This window comes from Ranitomeya variabilis, chromosome 2 (assembly GCF_051348905.1).
Source record: "Ranitomeya variabilis isolate aRanVar5 chromosome 2, aRanVar5.hap1, whole genome shotgun sequence".
Taxonomy (NCBI): domain Eukaryota; kingdom Metazoa; phylum Chordata; class Amphibia; order Anura; family Dendrobatidae; genus Ranitomeya; species Ranitomeya variabilis.
In genome coordinates this window covers 11,014,489-11,031,321 of record NC_135233.1, presented here as the reverse complement: position 1 = coordinate 11,031,321, position 16,833 = coordinate 11,014,489, and the positions used below count along the sequence as shown (strand labels likewise).

Genomic DNA, 16,833 nt, shown 5'->3' with positions numbered 1-16,833 from the left:
GGGTCCTCGCCCCTCTGTACCAGTCTGTCATTGTTAGTTTACTGTAAGTGATATCTGTAATTTGTATGTAACCCCTCCTCATGTACAGCACCATGGAATCAATGGTGCTATAGAAATAAATCTGCAAAATGTTACAAAAAAATTAACAGCGCACAAAAACTAAATTTAGATTCAGTTATATATTATTTCTTTGAAGCGTTAAATATATCAAATCATGCAGTTATTACAACTTCCTGTGTAAATAAAGACATAAAGCCATGTAAGAGGTTTTTGATCAAATTCTGCTTTGAAATAAAAATTCTAAGGAAATTGAAAGCTAAGGTTAAATATCATATTCATACAGAAACAAAACAATTTAAATATCTTATACATATACTGAATGTATATATATATATATATTCAAAGAATAATAATAGCCACGCCCCCGGAAGAAGCTCTGGGCGAAACGCGCGTCGGGGCGCACGAGGAGGAAAGGGACCTGCTGTATTGCATTATCTGGGTCTGTATACATATACATTTGATATCTTTATATGCCGTACTAACTAATGGGTGTGTATAGCATTAGTTATATGTGTGAAATATGTGGACGGGATAATCATCCTAATAGTGAGAGGAACTTTATTTCCCTGTATTTCCACAATATATTTTCTAGCATATTAGGCTGTTATATCAGTACCATTGGTTACATTTGTTATTTGTTATTTAGGATACTGTGCAGGTCTCCTTTCTCTTCAGGACACTCTGTCATTATATCAGGTCTTATTACTAATTTTTGTTGTCTTGTAAATTGATTTAATAAAGATATCTTGATTTTATATCTTGGTTCTCTTCGTGCGGTTAATGGTATCTAAATCCGCGTTTTGTGTAGATATATTCAAAGAAGCTTTATTGGCAGGACCAAATACACATCAGTTTTGCCAAAGCAAGTGTATAAAGACAATTGGAATAGGGACTGTGGGGATGTTGGGTAGGAGCTGCAGGGGAGGTGGATGGGGGCAGATCCAGGGTGGGGGCTATAGTCCATGGCATAGGGGAGGTGGATGGGGGCAGATCCAGGGTAGGGGCTATAGTCCATGGCATAGGGGAGGTGGATGGGGGCAGATCCAGGGTAGGGGCTATAGTCCATGGCATAGGGGAGGTGGAAGGGGGCAGATCCAGGGTAGGGGCTATAGTCCATGGCATAGGGGAGGTGGATGGGGCAGATCCAGGGTGGGAGCTATAGTTCATGGCATAGGGGAGGTGGATGGGGGCAGATCCAGGGTGGGGGCTATAGTCCATGGCATAGGGGAGGTGGATGGGGCAGATCCAGGGTGGGGGCTATAGTTCATGGCATAGGGGAGGTGGATGGGGGCAGATCCAGGGTGGGGGCTATAGTCCATGGCATAGGGGAGGTGGATGGGGGCAGATCCATTGTGGGGGCTATAGTCCATGGCATCATGGCTGTCTTTCTCGCAGTCTATGACATTCGCTCACATACCGCGCTGCTATCTCCACTGCTCTCTCTTCTTCTCCCAGCAGGATATATGTCTTCCTTCATGGTGATGAAGTCCGGGAAGAGATGTGAGAGTCTCCTGAAGTGAGTGTCCCTCACTGCTGAGTATTTGGAGCAGTGTAGCAGGAAGTGGGTTTCGTCCTCTATGGCCTCCTGATCACAGTGTTGGCACAGTCTGTCCTCCCTGGGCTTGTAGTTCTGCCTGTGTCGGCCACATTCGATGGCCAGACTGTGGGCACTGAGTCTATATCGGCTCAGGATCTTGCAATCTCTGGGGTCCGGGAGTTTCTCCAGATATGGGGCCAGTCTGTAGTCTCTCTGTAGACTCCGGTACATGATCAGTTTCTGTGAGTTGTTGATATCATTCTTCCAGTCACTGACATACCTCTCCTGGCCTTCGTCTGCCAATATAATATAGACCATTTGTGACTTCATGAACAACGTGCGCTATTTTGGCACAAAGACCACGGACAAAAAAGAGAAGTGACTTTAAAAAAAACACGTAAATGATAATTTGAGGCCATTAAGTAAATCAATGTTCCATATTTTGAATTCACTTTCACTTGATGAAACTGAATAATAAGTAATCCATTCTCACATTGTGTTCTATGATCTGAAAAATCAAGTACAGAAATGCACTAATTTTTAGGAGTCATATTTTGGGTCTGATGTTTTGGGTGTTGGTTGGATATCAACCTAGAAAATTAAATCCGATTAGAATAAAAGTTATATTGTGCAAAATAAAAAGTGCAGAATAAGGACGACAGTCATCCACATTTACTTGTTATGTTTAATAGGTGGACAACCTTATTTTAGTACTAGTAGTAGGCAGATGAGCTCCATCTATCATAGTGACGCATGCTGTCTGATAGATATGGCGCATTTGCTATACACTTGCTCTCTCACCCATATTTGCCTTAATTTAGACCATTAATTTGCACTAAAACTCAGGACACGCCATTAATAAATCTGGCACATTTTGAGATTCACCAGATCTATGCACCATTTTGTAGACAGTAGACACATGTAAAAAGTATCCAGTGATTGTTACAAATCCATTTTCTGGAACAAAGCAATGAAAAATAATCTGGTGCCAGAATTTGGCGCAATAACAATGAATCTTTGAAAACAGAATTATCTCACAAGATATTTCAGGATAGAACAATGCTGTATTCCCGTACACCTGTTCTCCATGTATCACAATTACGGTAGTCATTTTTTTAACATTTATTTTATTTGAAAATTTCCAGGACATGCAGAAAGATCTTCATGGACGTCAACACTTGTAACCAATATGATGCACAAACCACTTTCTTGTAAGCGATGGCCTGGATGGAGCTGCATCATTAGACTTCTCTACGTTTGTCCTGCTGTCAGAAACACACATACCAGTTAGTTAAGTCTTTACTTCTGGATAAATTGTTCACATCAGTCAGGATGAACAAGGCTCCGATCACACTTGCTTTGGCTCTTTTTTTTTGTTAGGCTTCAGTGTTTTTTTTTGATGGTCATAATCAGGGCTGTGGAGTCAATGTCCATTTTGGTGGAGTCGGTATCAATTGGACAGACAATTACAGTATAATAAATTGGGTACAGTATTTAATTGCAGTATGTGCTGAATATTTTTTCAGAATTTGGGAAAGTTATGAAATGTCTTATAAATGTCTGTTGTATAATTGATCTGAGGATCTCGGCTTTTAGTGGAGATGAATCTGTGCTGCACTTTATGCATGTGCTCAGTAGTAAAGCTCTTCTACAGATCAGAGCACAAAGCCTCGGGTAAGGAACGTCTGCAGCGCTGCACTCATCACAAGAACTGCTAGTGTGAACAGGAAAACAGGATTAAGGCAAGTACTTATTACACAGATCTAAACTTTCGGAATTCATCTATGGCTGCAGTGACTATTTTGTAACATCTTCACCGCTCTTTGTTCTGGAGATTTGAAAATATGCCAGTTAAGTGCCCATGCATTGTAGGGACCCCATACAGTGTAAAGCCCCCATGTGTTTAGCAAATATGTCCACAGTAACATCACTAAGGGTACCGTCACACAGTGCCATTTTCATCGCTACGACGGCACGATTCGTGACGTTGCAGCGTCGTATAAGTATCGCTCCAGCGTCGTATACTGCGGTCACACGTTGCAATACACGGCGCTGGAGCGATAATTTCATGATGTATTTGCGATGTAGAAGCCGTTGGTTACTGTGCGCACATCGTATACAACCTGTGTCACACAATGCAATCATGCCGCCACAGCGGGACACTAGACGACGAAAGAAAGTTTCAAACGATCTGCTACGACGTACGATTCTCAGCGGGGATCCGGATCGCAGTAGCGTGTCAGACACAGCGATATCGTAAATGCATCGCTGGAACGTCACGAATCGTGCCGTTGTAGCGATCAAAATTGCACTGTTTGACGGTACCCTAATACCAAAAATGTGCAAATAGATGTGTCAAATTAATTACTCTGCATGGACCCAGTAGAGGGTTCAATACATGAAGCAACATAAATCATATAGAAAAGAATGTACAACTGAACCCATATATTGTAGCGCTACCATGAATTGTTTCCCCATTCATTGTAGTACCCCTATACATTGTTCCCCTATACAGTGTAGTGCGCCCATACATTGTGCCCCATACAATGTAGGGCCCCCATACATTCTCCCTCCATACAGTGTAGCGTGCCAATACAGTGTAGAGCCCCCATACAGTGTAGCTCCACTGTACACTGCAGCCCCATACATTATAGTGCCCCCATACCATGTAGGGCCCCATAGATTGTTCCTGTTACGGAACCCCCCAGCACCCAGAATATGTTGCGCAGTCATATGTATGTATAATAGGTTCCATGTGAGATGCATGTCCCTAATGCATCAGCCCACAGGCTACGCCCCTGGGCAGAGGGGACAAGATATCCCCCTTCTGACCTTCCCCACCTTTGTAATTCCCACAGTAAATATTGTCAGGCTCCGGCCACCTGCGGCTATTGTAATGTATGTCTGGCCTGCTGCTTTTCAATTGGCCTGCAACCTGTATCTGTGTGATATATTCTGTGTCCTGTGAGTATAAAGTGTTGTCATACTGGAAATACGTGGAGAAGCAGTGATCTTTTATATGCGCCCATGCAACCAAGCAATTCCAGCCAGCGTCCTTCATTCAGACTCCAGCCAAAGCAGAGTGGACCTCCTGAACCACGGGGTGGTACTGAAAGAGGTACTCCAGCACGGTAGACCCCGTTACACTGGTGGCAGACAGCGGGATGTGATACCCAGTCTACAGGAGGAAAGGAATGAATGGAAAACAACTACTGTGATATATGTGATGCAGTAACCCCTGTAACAGGTAGGGGGCGCTGCATGATCTCCCCAGTATGCGCTTGGAGGCGTGATGGTGTAGAGAGAAAGTTTGGCAGAATTGTAAATGGCCAATATGTGTGTTGCAGAGGAGGTTACTCTGCACTGTCAATCTGAATGTAAGTTGGTCTGCTGGGACCTGTAGTCCCTCAAGAGTTTGTGTTATGTGTATAGTTCTCATGGGAGATTGGCAGGGCTAGTCATGAGAGATGGGAGGGTCAGACTAGCCACACACACACACACTCCCACCCAGGGGAGTGGTTACCAGTATGTAACGTGACCAGGGTGTGGGTCAGTGTTCGTTGTGAGCTCACTGTGTGTGGGGCTGAGAGGTGTGTCCGGTAGGTCCTGTGTGGTTCCTGTGTATGGACCTGACTGGTGAAGGTGCTGGATTGTCCTAGGAATGACTAGGGTCCTGCAAGCACCTGAGACGGTCGGTGCTGGATTGTCCTAGGAATGACTAGGGTCCTGCAAGCACCTGAGACCGTGAGACTTGGCTTCGGGTGGCCTGGGTATTGGACGTTCCCGGCTGGGGAAGGACGTCCTGAAGAGTACCCGGACTAGGCCACCAGGTGGGGTCCTGGCTACCTGGGTGTTGGGAGGTCCTGCGAGGAGGACCGGATCCCTGAATAGCACGAGGTGAGGACCGGGATCTGCGGGGCCAGGGACAGTTACTGTGTGGGGAAGCTGGAGTCCTTCGGTGAGGTCTGGACTGACTACTGGGTGCCGACCAGGCAAGTTGGGGATCCCCGTTAGGCAGCTTACCCAGAAGAGTGTTAACGGAGTGTGGGGAAGCTGGAGTCCTTCGGTGAGGTCTGGACTGACTACTGTGTATTGACCAGGCAAGTTGGTGATCCCCGTTAGGCAGCTTACCCAGAAGAGGTTAACGGAGTCGGCATGAGGAGCAGGAGCTCCCGTCAGGTACCAAAGAGACTGTTGGTGCCTGTTGTGTTTTATATGATATAAGTAATGAACTTTGCATAACCCGGTTTATGGCATATTCAATAAACCGCATGGACTGTTTTGTTAGAAAATTGTGCCCGGCTACATTAATCCCGCGCCAAGTGAGTGTCCCCCAATACACTCAGTAAGAGAAATCTTACACTACCAGAAGTTAAAGAGGACTACATTAAAAGATCTGGTGGAAGCCCGTGGGTTCATCGCCAGCAACAAAACAAAAACGGATTTGATAGCTGCCATCATGGAACACGACTGGAACACGACTGGAACACGACAGTGCAGCGCCCCCCAATGTGAACGTGGAGGAGACTGAATTCCAGAGGGAGGTAAAGAACAGACTGGCGTTCTATGGCCCAAACCCTGCAGTAGAGATCATATGAGAGGTGATGGCTGATGTGCGTACTGATCTGAAGGAAAAGATGGCCGAGCGGACCAGGATAGAGCTAGCCAAGATGGAGTTGGCAGAGCGGACCAAAGTGGAGCTGGCCAAGATGGAGAGTCAGCGAGCAGGGGGAGCTCTGGCCTCCGCCCAGGTACCTTCAACAGTAAGCCACAAAAAGATCCAGTATAATGCCTTCCGACAGTTGGGGGAGGCAGAGGAAGATATTGATGGCTTTCTGCAGGACTTTGAGCGGCAGTGTGCCCTTCATCAAGTGAAGCCGGAGGAACAGGTTCAGATTCTGGCCAGCAAGCTGACAGGCCGGGCAGCGGATGCCTATCGCACGGTACCTGATGAGGACTGTATGGACTATGAGCAGATCAAAGAAGTGATCTTGGCCCGGTATGCACTGACACCAGAAGCATACCGCCAAAAGTTCCGCGGACTTATAAAACAAGTAACCGATACCCACGCTGAATGGGCCTGTAAATGACGGCGGTCACTGCTACAGTGGGTACAAGGGAGCCAAGCAACCACTAAGGAGGACGTCCTCCAGCTCTTCTTGTTAGAACGATTCCTTAATGGACTAACCCCCGAGACACCGGAATGGCTTCGGGACAGGCGGCCAACGACTCTTGAGGAGGTCGCTCGTCTGGCCGATGAACATCATGATGCCAGGAGGCCTCAGTTGTCCGGATCAAAGATGGTCACTAGGGGTCCGCCCATGGACCTGGAGGCCCCCAAACCACAGAAGATTGTAGGGGGACCAGCTAAAAACCCGGCCTACCACAGTCCCCCTGGGGTGCGATGCCACACCTGCCATCAGCTGGGCCACCTGCAAAGACAATGTCCCAACCGGACTCAGCATACCCAGTGGCCAAAGGCGGGAACAGCTACCTTCAGCCGGGCCGCTGTACACTGCTACCAAGGCGAAGCTGACCCGGCATTGGGGCCTACGACTAACCAGGGGGTGGAAGAGATGGAGGAAGTGCTGCATGAAGTAGACCCTGTGCAGGCAGCCCGGGCAGATAATCGACAACAGCATCGACAGGTCGTGTGGGTTAATGGGAAAAGTATGCAGGGACTAAGAGATTCCGGGGCAACTTTGACCCTTGTGAAGCCTCATCTCGCCCGGGACCAAGAGAAGACAGACCGGACAGTGGCAGTCCATGTAGCAGGGGGAGCCATACATCGACTGCCCACTGCCAGGATTCACCTGAACTGGGGAGTCGGGGATGGCCTGGTTGAGGTCGGCTTGATGGAGGATTTGCCTGCAGATGTCTTGCTGGGAAATGACTTGGGGCCCATGTTGTCTGCCTTCTCGGTTGCCCCTCTGGCTGAGACATATCCTGTGACCATTTATCCAGAGGACAATGAGTGAATACCAACAACAAATAATTCAAATATAACAATTATTTTTATTTTTACTGACATAAACTTGTTTACATCTAGAATAAATACATAGGTCTTCATAAAATTATGTGAATCACACCAAACTGTTTAGATGTGACACAGGATGGAGCATATCAGACTGTGGTTACTAAATAAATAATGAGGGATCCTTAGGGTACCGTCACACATTGAAATTTCCATCGCTACGACGTTACGATTCGTGACGTTCTAGCGATATCGTTACGATATCGCTGTGTCTGACACGCTACTGCGATCAGACACCCTGCTGAGAATCGTACATCGTAGCAGATCGTTTGGAACTTTCTTTCGTCGCTTGATCACCCGCTAACATCGCTGGATCGTTGTGTGTGACAGCGATCCAGCGATGTCTTCGCTTGTAACCAGGGTAAACATCGGGTAACTAAGCGCAGGGCCGCGCTTAGTAACCCGATGTTTACCCTGGTTACAAGCGTAAACGTAAAAAAACAAACCGTACATACTCACCCGTCGGTGTCCTTCAGGTCCCTTGCCGTCTGCTTCCTGCTCTGAGTGCCGGCCGGAAAGTGAGAGCAGATCACAGCGGTGCTGCGCTCTGCTCTCACTGTACGGCTGCACTCAGAGCAGGAAGCAGACGGCAAGGGACCTGAAGGACACCGACGGGTGAGTATGTACTGTTTGTTTTTTTACGTTTACGCTGGTAACCAGGGTAAACATCGGGTTACTAAGCGCGGCCCTGCGCTTAGTTACCCGATGTTTACCCTGGTTACCCGGGGACTTCGGCATCGCTCCAGCGCCGTGATTGCAACGTGTGACCGCAGTCTACGACGCTGGAGCGATGATTATACGACGCTGCGACGTCACGAATCGTGCCGTCGCAGCGATGAAAATTTCAATGTGTGACGGTACCCTTAATGCTTTTAACTAGGTGCCAATGAGTCCACTGAAAACAGTGCATCACTAATTGTGATTGCACTCCCTCCTACTCATGCCAAAGTATTCACACCATATGCTATAGACAACAAGGATAGATAAATCACCGGTTGCCAGTGCAACCCCTCCTATTTATATACATATGCTACGATTAGCTAATCCCACATCAGTATACAAAAGTAACAACTGTATTTACCCATGATAAGGTCCAATGTCCAGCTCCAAACTGTGTCAGGAACCCCAACGCGCGTTTCGCGTATAAATTATGTCGCTTCCTCAGGGGACCCCTGTTACTTGTTACTTTTGTATACTGATGTGGGATTAGCTAATCGTAGCATATGTATATAAATAGGAGGGGTTGCACTGGCAACTGGTGATTTATCTATCCTTGTTGTCTATAGCATATGGTGTGAATACTTTGGCATGAGTAGGAGGGAGTGCAATCACAATTAGTGATGCACTGTTTTCAGTGGACTCATTGGCACCTAGTTAAAAGCATTAAGGATCCCTCATTATTTATTTAGTAACCACAGTCTGATTGGCTCCATCCTGTGTCACATCTAAACACTTTGGTGTGATTCACATAATTTTATGAAGACCTATGTATTTATTCTAGATGTAAACAAGTTTATGTCAGTAAAAATAAAAATAATTGTTATATTTGAATTATTTGTTGTTGGTATTCACTCATTGTCCTCCGGATAAATGATATATTTATGAGTTATTATACCTACATGGGTCTGTAGTAATTTCTGGTGCCGTATAGAAATATCCTGTGACCACTCAGAGACAAGCTCAAGCTGCAGAGGCGGAATCACACTCAGAGGAGGCCCAGGTAAGACATCCCAGCCCTACACGTATTCCCATAGCCAGACACATTTCTTGGGCCACCCCAGCTGAATTTAAGAGGGAGTTACTTGAGGATCCTTCATTGGAGGGATATTGTGGGAAGGAACAGGAGGGGAGAGGGGTACTGGAAGGGGAACAGTTTGTATGGAAGCAGGGTCTCCTCTACTGGATCACAGAGCAGCACCACACAGGGACGAGCCCCACTATAAAACGACAGCTGGTAGTTCCCAAGAAGTATAGGCAGGAGTTACTGCAAATCTCTCATGACATACCCTTGGCCGGGCACTTTGACGTCAGTCGCACCAGGCATCGTCTGACACAAAACTTCTTTTGGCCGGGGGTAACCTATGATGTTTGTCAGTACTGCCAGACCTGTGACAGTTGCCAGCAAATTGGCAAGAGGGGAGATCGATGCAAGGCCAAATTACACCCCCTCCCCATTGTGGAGGAACCATTTAGCCAAGTAGCGGTCGATCTGATAGGGCCGTTAGCCAAACCTAGTCCGTCAGGGAAAAGGTATATATAGACAGTGGTAGATTATGCCACACGGTATCCAGAGGCGGTTGCGTTACCTAACATCCTGGCAGAGGCGGTGGCGGCTGCCCTGCTCCAGGTTTTCTCATGGGTTAGATGTCCCCGGGAGATTATCTCGGACCAGGGTACCCAGTTTACAGCAGAGGTGACCAACCAACTGTGGAAGCTGTGCGGCGTAAATCCATTAGAAGCGCCCTGTACCCCCCGCAAACCAATGGGTTGTGTGAACGCTTTAACAGGACGTTAAGACAACTCATTGGGACTTTTACCAGGACCTACAGGGACTGGGAGAAATTCTTGCCACACCTCCTGTTTGCCTATCGGGAGGTGCCCCAAGAATCCACGGGGTTCTCCCCATTCGAACTGGTATAAGGGAGGCAGGTAAGGGGACCCCTAGACTTAGTGCTAGAACACTGGGAAGGCGAGGGCATCATAGAAGGGGTACCTATTGTACCCTATGTGCTGGAATTCCGGGACCGCTTACAGGAGCTGACCCAGGCTGTTCATGGGAACATGCAGGTGGCCCAGTGGCACCAGCACGTATGGTATGATCGGAGGGCCAGAGAACGCACCTTGGAAATAGGACAGAAGGTCCTGGTGTTAGAGCCCACTAGGCAGAACAAGTTCCAAGCTGCATGGCAGGGGCCCTACCAGGTAGTGGGGAAAAGAGCCGACACCACCTATAATGTCGCCGATTGTGACGACACCAGGGTTATCCGCATGTTCCATGTGAATATGCTGAAGCCCTACCGGGAGTGCCCTGAAGAGGTAGTGGCCATCTGTGCACCTGAAACAGAGGATTTAGCCGGACTTCCCTTGCCTGATGTCTTAGGGGAAAGGACTCAGACTAAAACATGGGACCAGGTACACTGGGGTGAAGACCTAGATCCCCGGGAGAGACAGCAGGCGGAGGCGTTGTTGAGGCAGCGACAGAGGATGTTTTCGGGGAGACCAGGGTACACTCGCCTGGCACAACACAAGGTTGAGACCCAGGATCAGACTCCCCCTGCGACAACCCCCCTTCCGCGTCCCTGAGTCTGTATGAGAAGGGATGCGACAAGAGATACGAGAGATGTTGGGGTCATTGAAGAGTCAGATAGTCCCTGGGCATCCCCCGTAGTGTTAGTGCCCAAGAAGGATGGAACTACACGGTTTTGTGTAGACTATCGTAAGCTCAATGAGAAAATGGTGACGGATGCGTATCCCATGCCGCGTGTGGATAAGTTGTTAGACCGGCTGGCGGGGGCAAAGTATTTGACCACCATCGATCTATGTAAAGGCTACTGGCAGATTCCCCTTAGTCCTTATGCTATTCCCAAGTCGGCATTTGTCAACCCGTTCGGCTTATTCCAGTTTCGAGTTATGCCATTCGGGATGAAGAATGCCCCGGCGACCTTCCAGAGGCTGGCTGACCGGCTTCTGGATGGTCTCCAGGACTATGCTTGTGCCTACCTGGATGACATCGCCATCTACAGCGCGACATGGGAAGAGCATCTAAATCACCTAGAGACAGTATTGGACAGGATCCACAAGGCCGGAATCACCCTGAACCCAAACAAGTATCACGTGGGCAAAGCAGAGGTTCAGTATTTAGGGTATTGGGTGGGAAGTGGGAAACAGCAACCAGAACCAGCCAAGATTGAGGCCATAGCCAAATGGCCCACTCCACGCACTAAAACCCAGGTCATGGCGTTTCTAGGGACAGCGGGGTATTACAGGAAATTCGTCCCCAATTACAGCAGCGTAGCCAAGCCCCTCACTGATCTGACCTGTAAGAACCAACCCGGTCAGGTAACCTGGACCCCAGAGTGTGAGGAAGCCTTCCGCCAGCTAAAGGACACCCTCCCCAATACCCCTGTATTGGCCGCACCCGATCCAACTAAACGTTTCCTTGTTCACACAGACGCTTCAAAGTTTGGATTGGGGGCAGTACTGAGCCAAGTCGGGCCGGACGGCCAAGAACACCCGGTAGCTTACCTGAGTCGGAAACTACTGCCCCGTGAAGTAAGCTATGCGGCCATCGAGAAGGAGTGCCTGGCGGTAGAATGGGCACTCAAAAAGTTGCAACCATATTTGTATGGATGATAGTTTTCCCTCCTAACGGACCATAATCCCCTAGTCTGGCTTAATCGGGTCTCCGGAGACAACGCCAGATTACTGCGGTGGAGTTTAGCCCTACAACCTCTGGACTTCACCATCCACTACAGACCCAGCAAACAAAACGGTAACGCCGATGGACTAAGTCGACAAACGGAACTTGTACCAACCCCATAAACTTCGGTCATCCCCAAACTGATCCGTTAACCCCTTCACCCCCAAGGGTGGTTTGCACGTTAATGACCGGGCCAATTTTTACAATTCTGACCACTGTCCCTTTATGAGGCTATAACTCTGGAACGCTTTGACGGATCTTGGCGATTCTGACATTGTTTTCTCGTGACATATTGTACTTCATGTTAAAGGTAAAATTTATTCGATATAACTTGCGTTTATTTGTGAAAAAAATGGAAACTTGGCGAAAATTTTGAAAATTTTGCAATTTTCCAACTTTGAATTTTTGTGCCCTTAAATCACAGACATATGTCACGCAAAATACTTAATAAGTAACATTTCCCACATGTCTACTTTACATCAGTACAATTTTGGAACCAAAATTTTTTTTTGTGACGGAGTTATAAGGGTTAAAAGTTGACCAGCAATTTCTCATTTTTACAACACCATTTTTTTTTAGGGACCACATCTCATTTGAAGTCATTTTGAGGGGTCTATATGATAGAAAATACTCAAGTGTGACACCATTCTAAAAACTGCACCCCTCAAGGTGCTCAAAACCACATTCAAGAAGTTTATTAACCCTTCAGGTGTTTCACAGGAATTTTTGGAATGTTTAAATAAAAATGAACATTTAACTTTTTTTCACACAAAATTTATTTCAGCTCCAATTTGTTTTATTTTACCAAGGGTAACAGGAGAAAATGGACCCCCAAAGTTGTTGTACAATTTGTCCTGAGTACGATGATACCCCATATGTGGGTGTAAACCATTGTTTAGGCGCATGGCAGAGCTTGGAAGGGAAGGAGCGCCATTTGACTTTTCAATGCAAAATTGACTGGAATTGAGATGGGACGCCATGTTGCGTTTGGAGAGCCCCTGATGTGCCTAAACATTGAAACTCCCTACAAGTGACACCATTTTGGAAAGTAGACCCCCTAAGGAACTTATCTAGATGTGTGGTGAGCACTTTGACCCACCAAGTGCTTCACAGAAGTTTATAATGCAGAGCCGTAAAAATAAAAAATCATATTTTTTCACAAAAATGATCTTTTCGCCCCCAATTTTTTATTTTCCCAAGGGTAAGAGAAGAAATTGGACCCCAAAAAATGTTGTGCAATTTGTCCTGAGTACGCTGATACCCCATATGTGGGTGTAAACCATTGTTTGGGCGCATGGCAGAGCTTGGAAGGGAAGGAGCGCCATTTGACTTTTCAATGCAAAATTGACTGGAATTGAGATGGGACGCCATGTTGCGTTTGGAGAGCCCCTGATGTGCCTAAACATTGAAACTCCCTACAAGTGACACCATTTTGGAAAGTAGACCCCCTAAGGAACTTATCTAGATGTGTGGTGAGCACTTTGACCCACCAAGTGCTTCACAGAAGTTTATAATGCAGAGCCGTAAAAATAAAAAATCATATTTTTTCACAAAAATGATCTTTTTGCCCCCAATTTTTTATTTTCCCAAGGGTAAGAGAAGAAATTGGACCCCAAAAAATGTTGTGCAATTTGTCCTGAGTACGCTGATACCCCATATGTGGGTGTAAACCATTGTTTGGGCGCATGGCAGAGCTTGGAAGGGAAGGAGCGCCATTTGACTTTTCAATGCAAAATTGACTGGAATTGAGATGGGACGCCATGTTGCGTTTGGAGAGCCCCTGATGTGCCTAAACATTGAAACTCCCTACAAGTGACACCATTTTGGAAAGTAGACCCCCTAAGGAACTTATCTAGATGTGTGGTGAGCACTTTGACCCACCAAGTGCTTCACAGAAGTTTATAATGCAGAGCCGTAAAAATAAAAAATCATATTTTTTCACAAAAATGATCTTTTCGCCCCCAATTTTTTATTTTCCCAAGGGTAAGAGAAGAAATTGGACCCCAAAAAATGTTGTGCAATTTGTCCTGAGTACGCTGATACCCCATATGTGGGTGTAAACCATTGTTTGGGCGCATGGCAGAGCTTGGAAGGGAAGGAGCGCCATTTGACTTTTCAATGCAAAATTGACTGGAATTGAGATGGGACGCCATGTTGCGTTTGGAGAGCCCCTGATGTGCCTAAACATTGAAACTCCCTACAAGTGACACCATTTTGGAAAGTAGACCCCCTAAGGAACTTATCTAGATGTGTGGTGAGCACTTTGACCCACCAAGTGCTTCACAGAAGTTTATAATGCAGAGCCGTAAAAATAAAAAATCATATTTTTTCACAAAAATGATCTTTTTGCCCCCAATTTTTTATTTTCCCAAGGGTAAGAGAAGAAATTGGACCCCAAAAAATGTTGTGCAATTTGTCCTGAGTACGCTGATACCCCATATGTGGGTGTAAACCATTGTTTGGGCGCATGGCAGAGCTTGGAAGGGAAGGAGCGCCATTTGACTTTTCAATGCAAAATTGACTGGAATTGAGATGGGACGCCATGTTGCGTTTGGAGAGCCCCTGATGTGCCTAAACATTGAAACTCCCTACAAGTGACACCATTTTGGAAAGTAGACCCCCTAAGGAACTTATCTAGATGTGTTTTGAGAGCTTTGAACCCCCAAGTGTTTCACTACAGATTATAACGCAGAGCCGTGAAAATATATTTTTTTTTTTTTCTCAAAAATGATTTTTTAGCCCCCAGCTTTGTATTTTTACAAGGGTAACAGAATAAATTGGACCCCAAAATTTGTTTTCCAATTTGTCCTGAGTACGCTGATACCCCATATGTGGGGGGGAACCACTGTTTGGGCGCATGACAGAGCTCGGAAGGGAAGGAGCGCCATTTGGAATGCAGACTTAAATGGATTGGTCAGCAGCCGTCACGTTGCATTTGCAGAGCCCCTGATGTACCCAAACAGTACAAACCCCCCACAAGTGACCCCATATTGGAAACTAGACCTCCCAAGGAACTTATCTAGATGTGTTTTGAGAACTTTGAACCCCCAAGTGTTTCACTAAAGTTTATAGCGCAAAGCCGTGAAAATAAAAATTCTTTTTTTTTTTTCACAAAAATGATTTTTTAGCCCCCAGTTTTGTATTTTCACAAGGGTAACAGGATAAATTAGACCCCAAAAGTTGTTGTCCAATTTGTCCTGAGTACGCTGATACCCCATATGTCGGGGGGAACCACTGTTTGGGCGCATGACAGAGCTCGGAAGGGAAGGAGCGCCATTTGGAATGCAGCCTTAAATGGATTGGTCTGCAGGCGTCACGTTGCATTTGCAGAGCCCCTGATGTACCCAAACAGTACAAACCCCCCACAAGTGACCCCATATTGGAAACTAGACCTCCCAAGGAACTTATCTAGATGTGTTGTGAGAACTTTGAACCCCCAAGTGTTTCACTACAGTTTATAATGCAGAGCCGTGAAAATAAAACATCTTTTTTTTCCCACAAAAATGATTTTTAGCCCCCCAAATTTTTATTTTCCTAAGCATAACAAGAGAACTTGGACCCCAGAAGTTGTTGTTCAATTTGTCCCGAGTACGCTGATAACACATATGTTGGGGTAAACCCCTTTTTGGGCGCACGGGAGAGCTCGGAAGGGAAGGAGCACTGTTTTACTTTTTCAACGCAGAATTGGCTGGAATTGAGATTGGACGCCATGTCGCGCTTGGAGAGCCCCTGATGTGCCTGGACAGTGGAAACCCCCCAATTCTACCTGAAACCCTAACCCAAACACACCCCTAACCCTAATCCCAACGGTAACCCTAACCACACCCCTAGCCCTGACACACCCATAATTCTAATCCCAACCCTAATCCAAACGTAAATGTAATCCAAACCCTAACCCTAACTTTAGCCCCAACCCTAACTTTAGCCCCAACCCTAACTTTACCTCCAACCCTAGCCCTAACCCTACCCCTAACCCTAACCCTAACCGTGACTGAAATACGTGGCACTGAAATACGTGGCACTGAAATACGTGGCACTGAAATACGTGGCACTGAAATACGTGGCACTGAAATACGTGATACGTGGCACTGAAACACGTGGCACTGAAACACGTGGCACTGAAATACGTGGCACTGAAATACGTGGCACTGAAATACGTGGCACTGAAATACGTGGCACTGAAATATGTGATATGTGGCACTTAAATACGTGGCACTGAAATACGTGGCACTGAAATACGTGGCACTGAAATACGTGGCACTGAAATACGTGGCACTGAAATACGTGGCACTGAAATATGTGATACGTGGCACTTAAATACGTGGCACTGAAACACGTGGCACTGAAATACGTGATACGTGGCACTGAAATACGTGGCACTGAAATACGTGGCACTGAAATACGTGCAACTGAAATACGTGGTACTAAAATATGTGGCACTGAAATACGTGATACGTGGCACTGAAATACGTGGCACTGAAACACGTGGCACTGAAATACGTGATACGTGGCACTGAAATACATGGCACTGAAATACGTGGCACTGAAATACGTGGCACTGAAATACGTGGCACTGAAATACGTGGCACTATGACTGTCAGAAAATGTTCATTAAACGGTTAGGGGTGAGGTTAGGGGTAGAGTTAGGGTTAGGGTTTGGATCCCTTTATCACCTTGATGGTGGTGGGTGGCTTTTCAGTGTGTTTTCTGTTTTTTTCGATAAAAATGCATGCGTTTTTAACGCAAACAAACGCATGTGCTTAAAAACGCAAGAAAATACTG

At 46.4% G+C, this 16,833-nt stretch overlaps 1 protein-coding gene across 2 annotated transcripts in view; it reads right to left on the bottom strand.

Moving 5' to 3' along the window:
* Positions 1-2,657: 2,657 nt before the first annotated feature.
* Positions 2,658-16,833, bottom strand: part of LOC143804171 (uncharacterized) — a 108,323-nt gene continuing 94,147 nt past the window's right edge. The window contains exon 8 of one of the 2 annotated variants that reach the window (XM_077281993.1): positions 2,658-2,859. In XM_077281993.1, the coding sequence (XP_077138108.1) occupies positions 2,839-2,859 (21 nt within the window). In that variant the 3' untranslated portion in view covers positions 2,658-2,838. Of the gene's footprint in view, positions 2,863-16,833 lie in introns of both variants that reach the window. The other variant, XM_077281992.1, reaches the window with a different exon arrangement.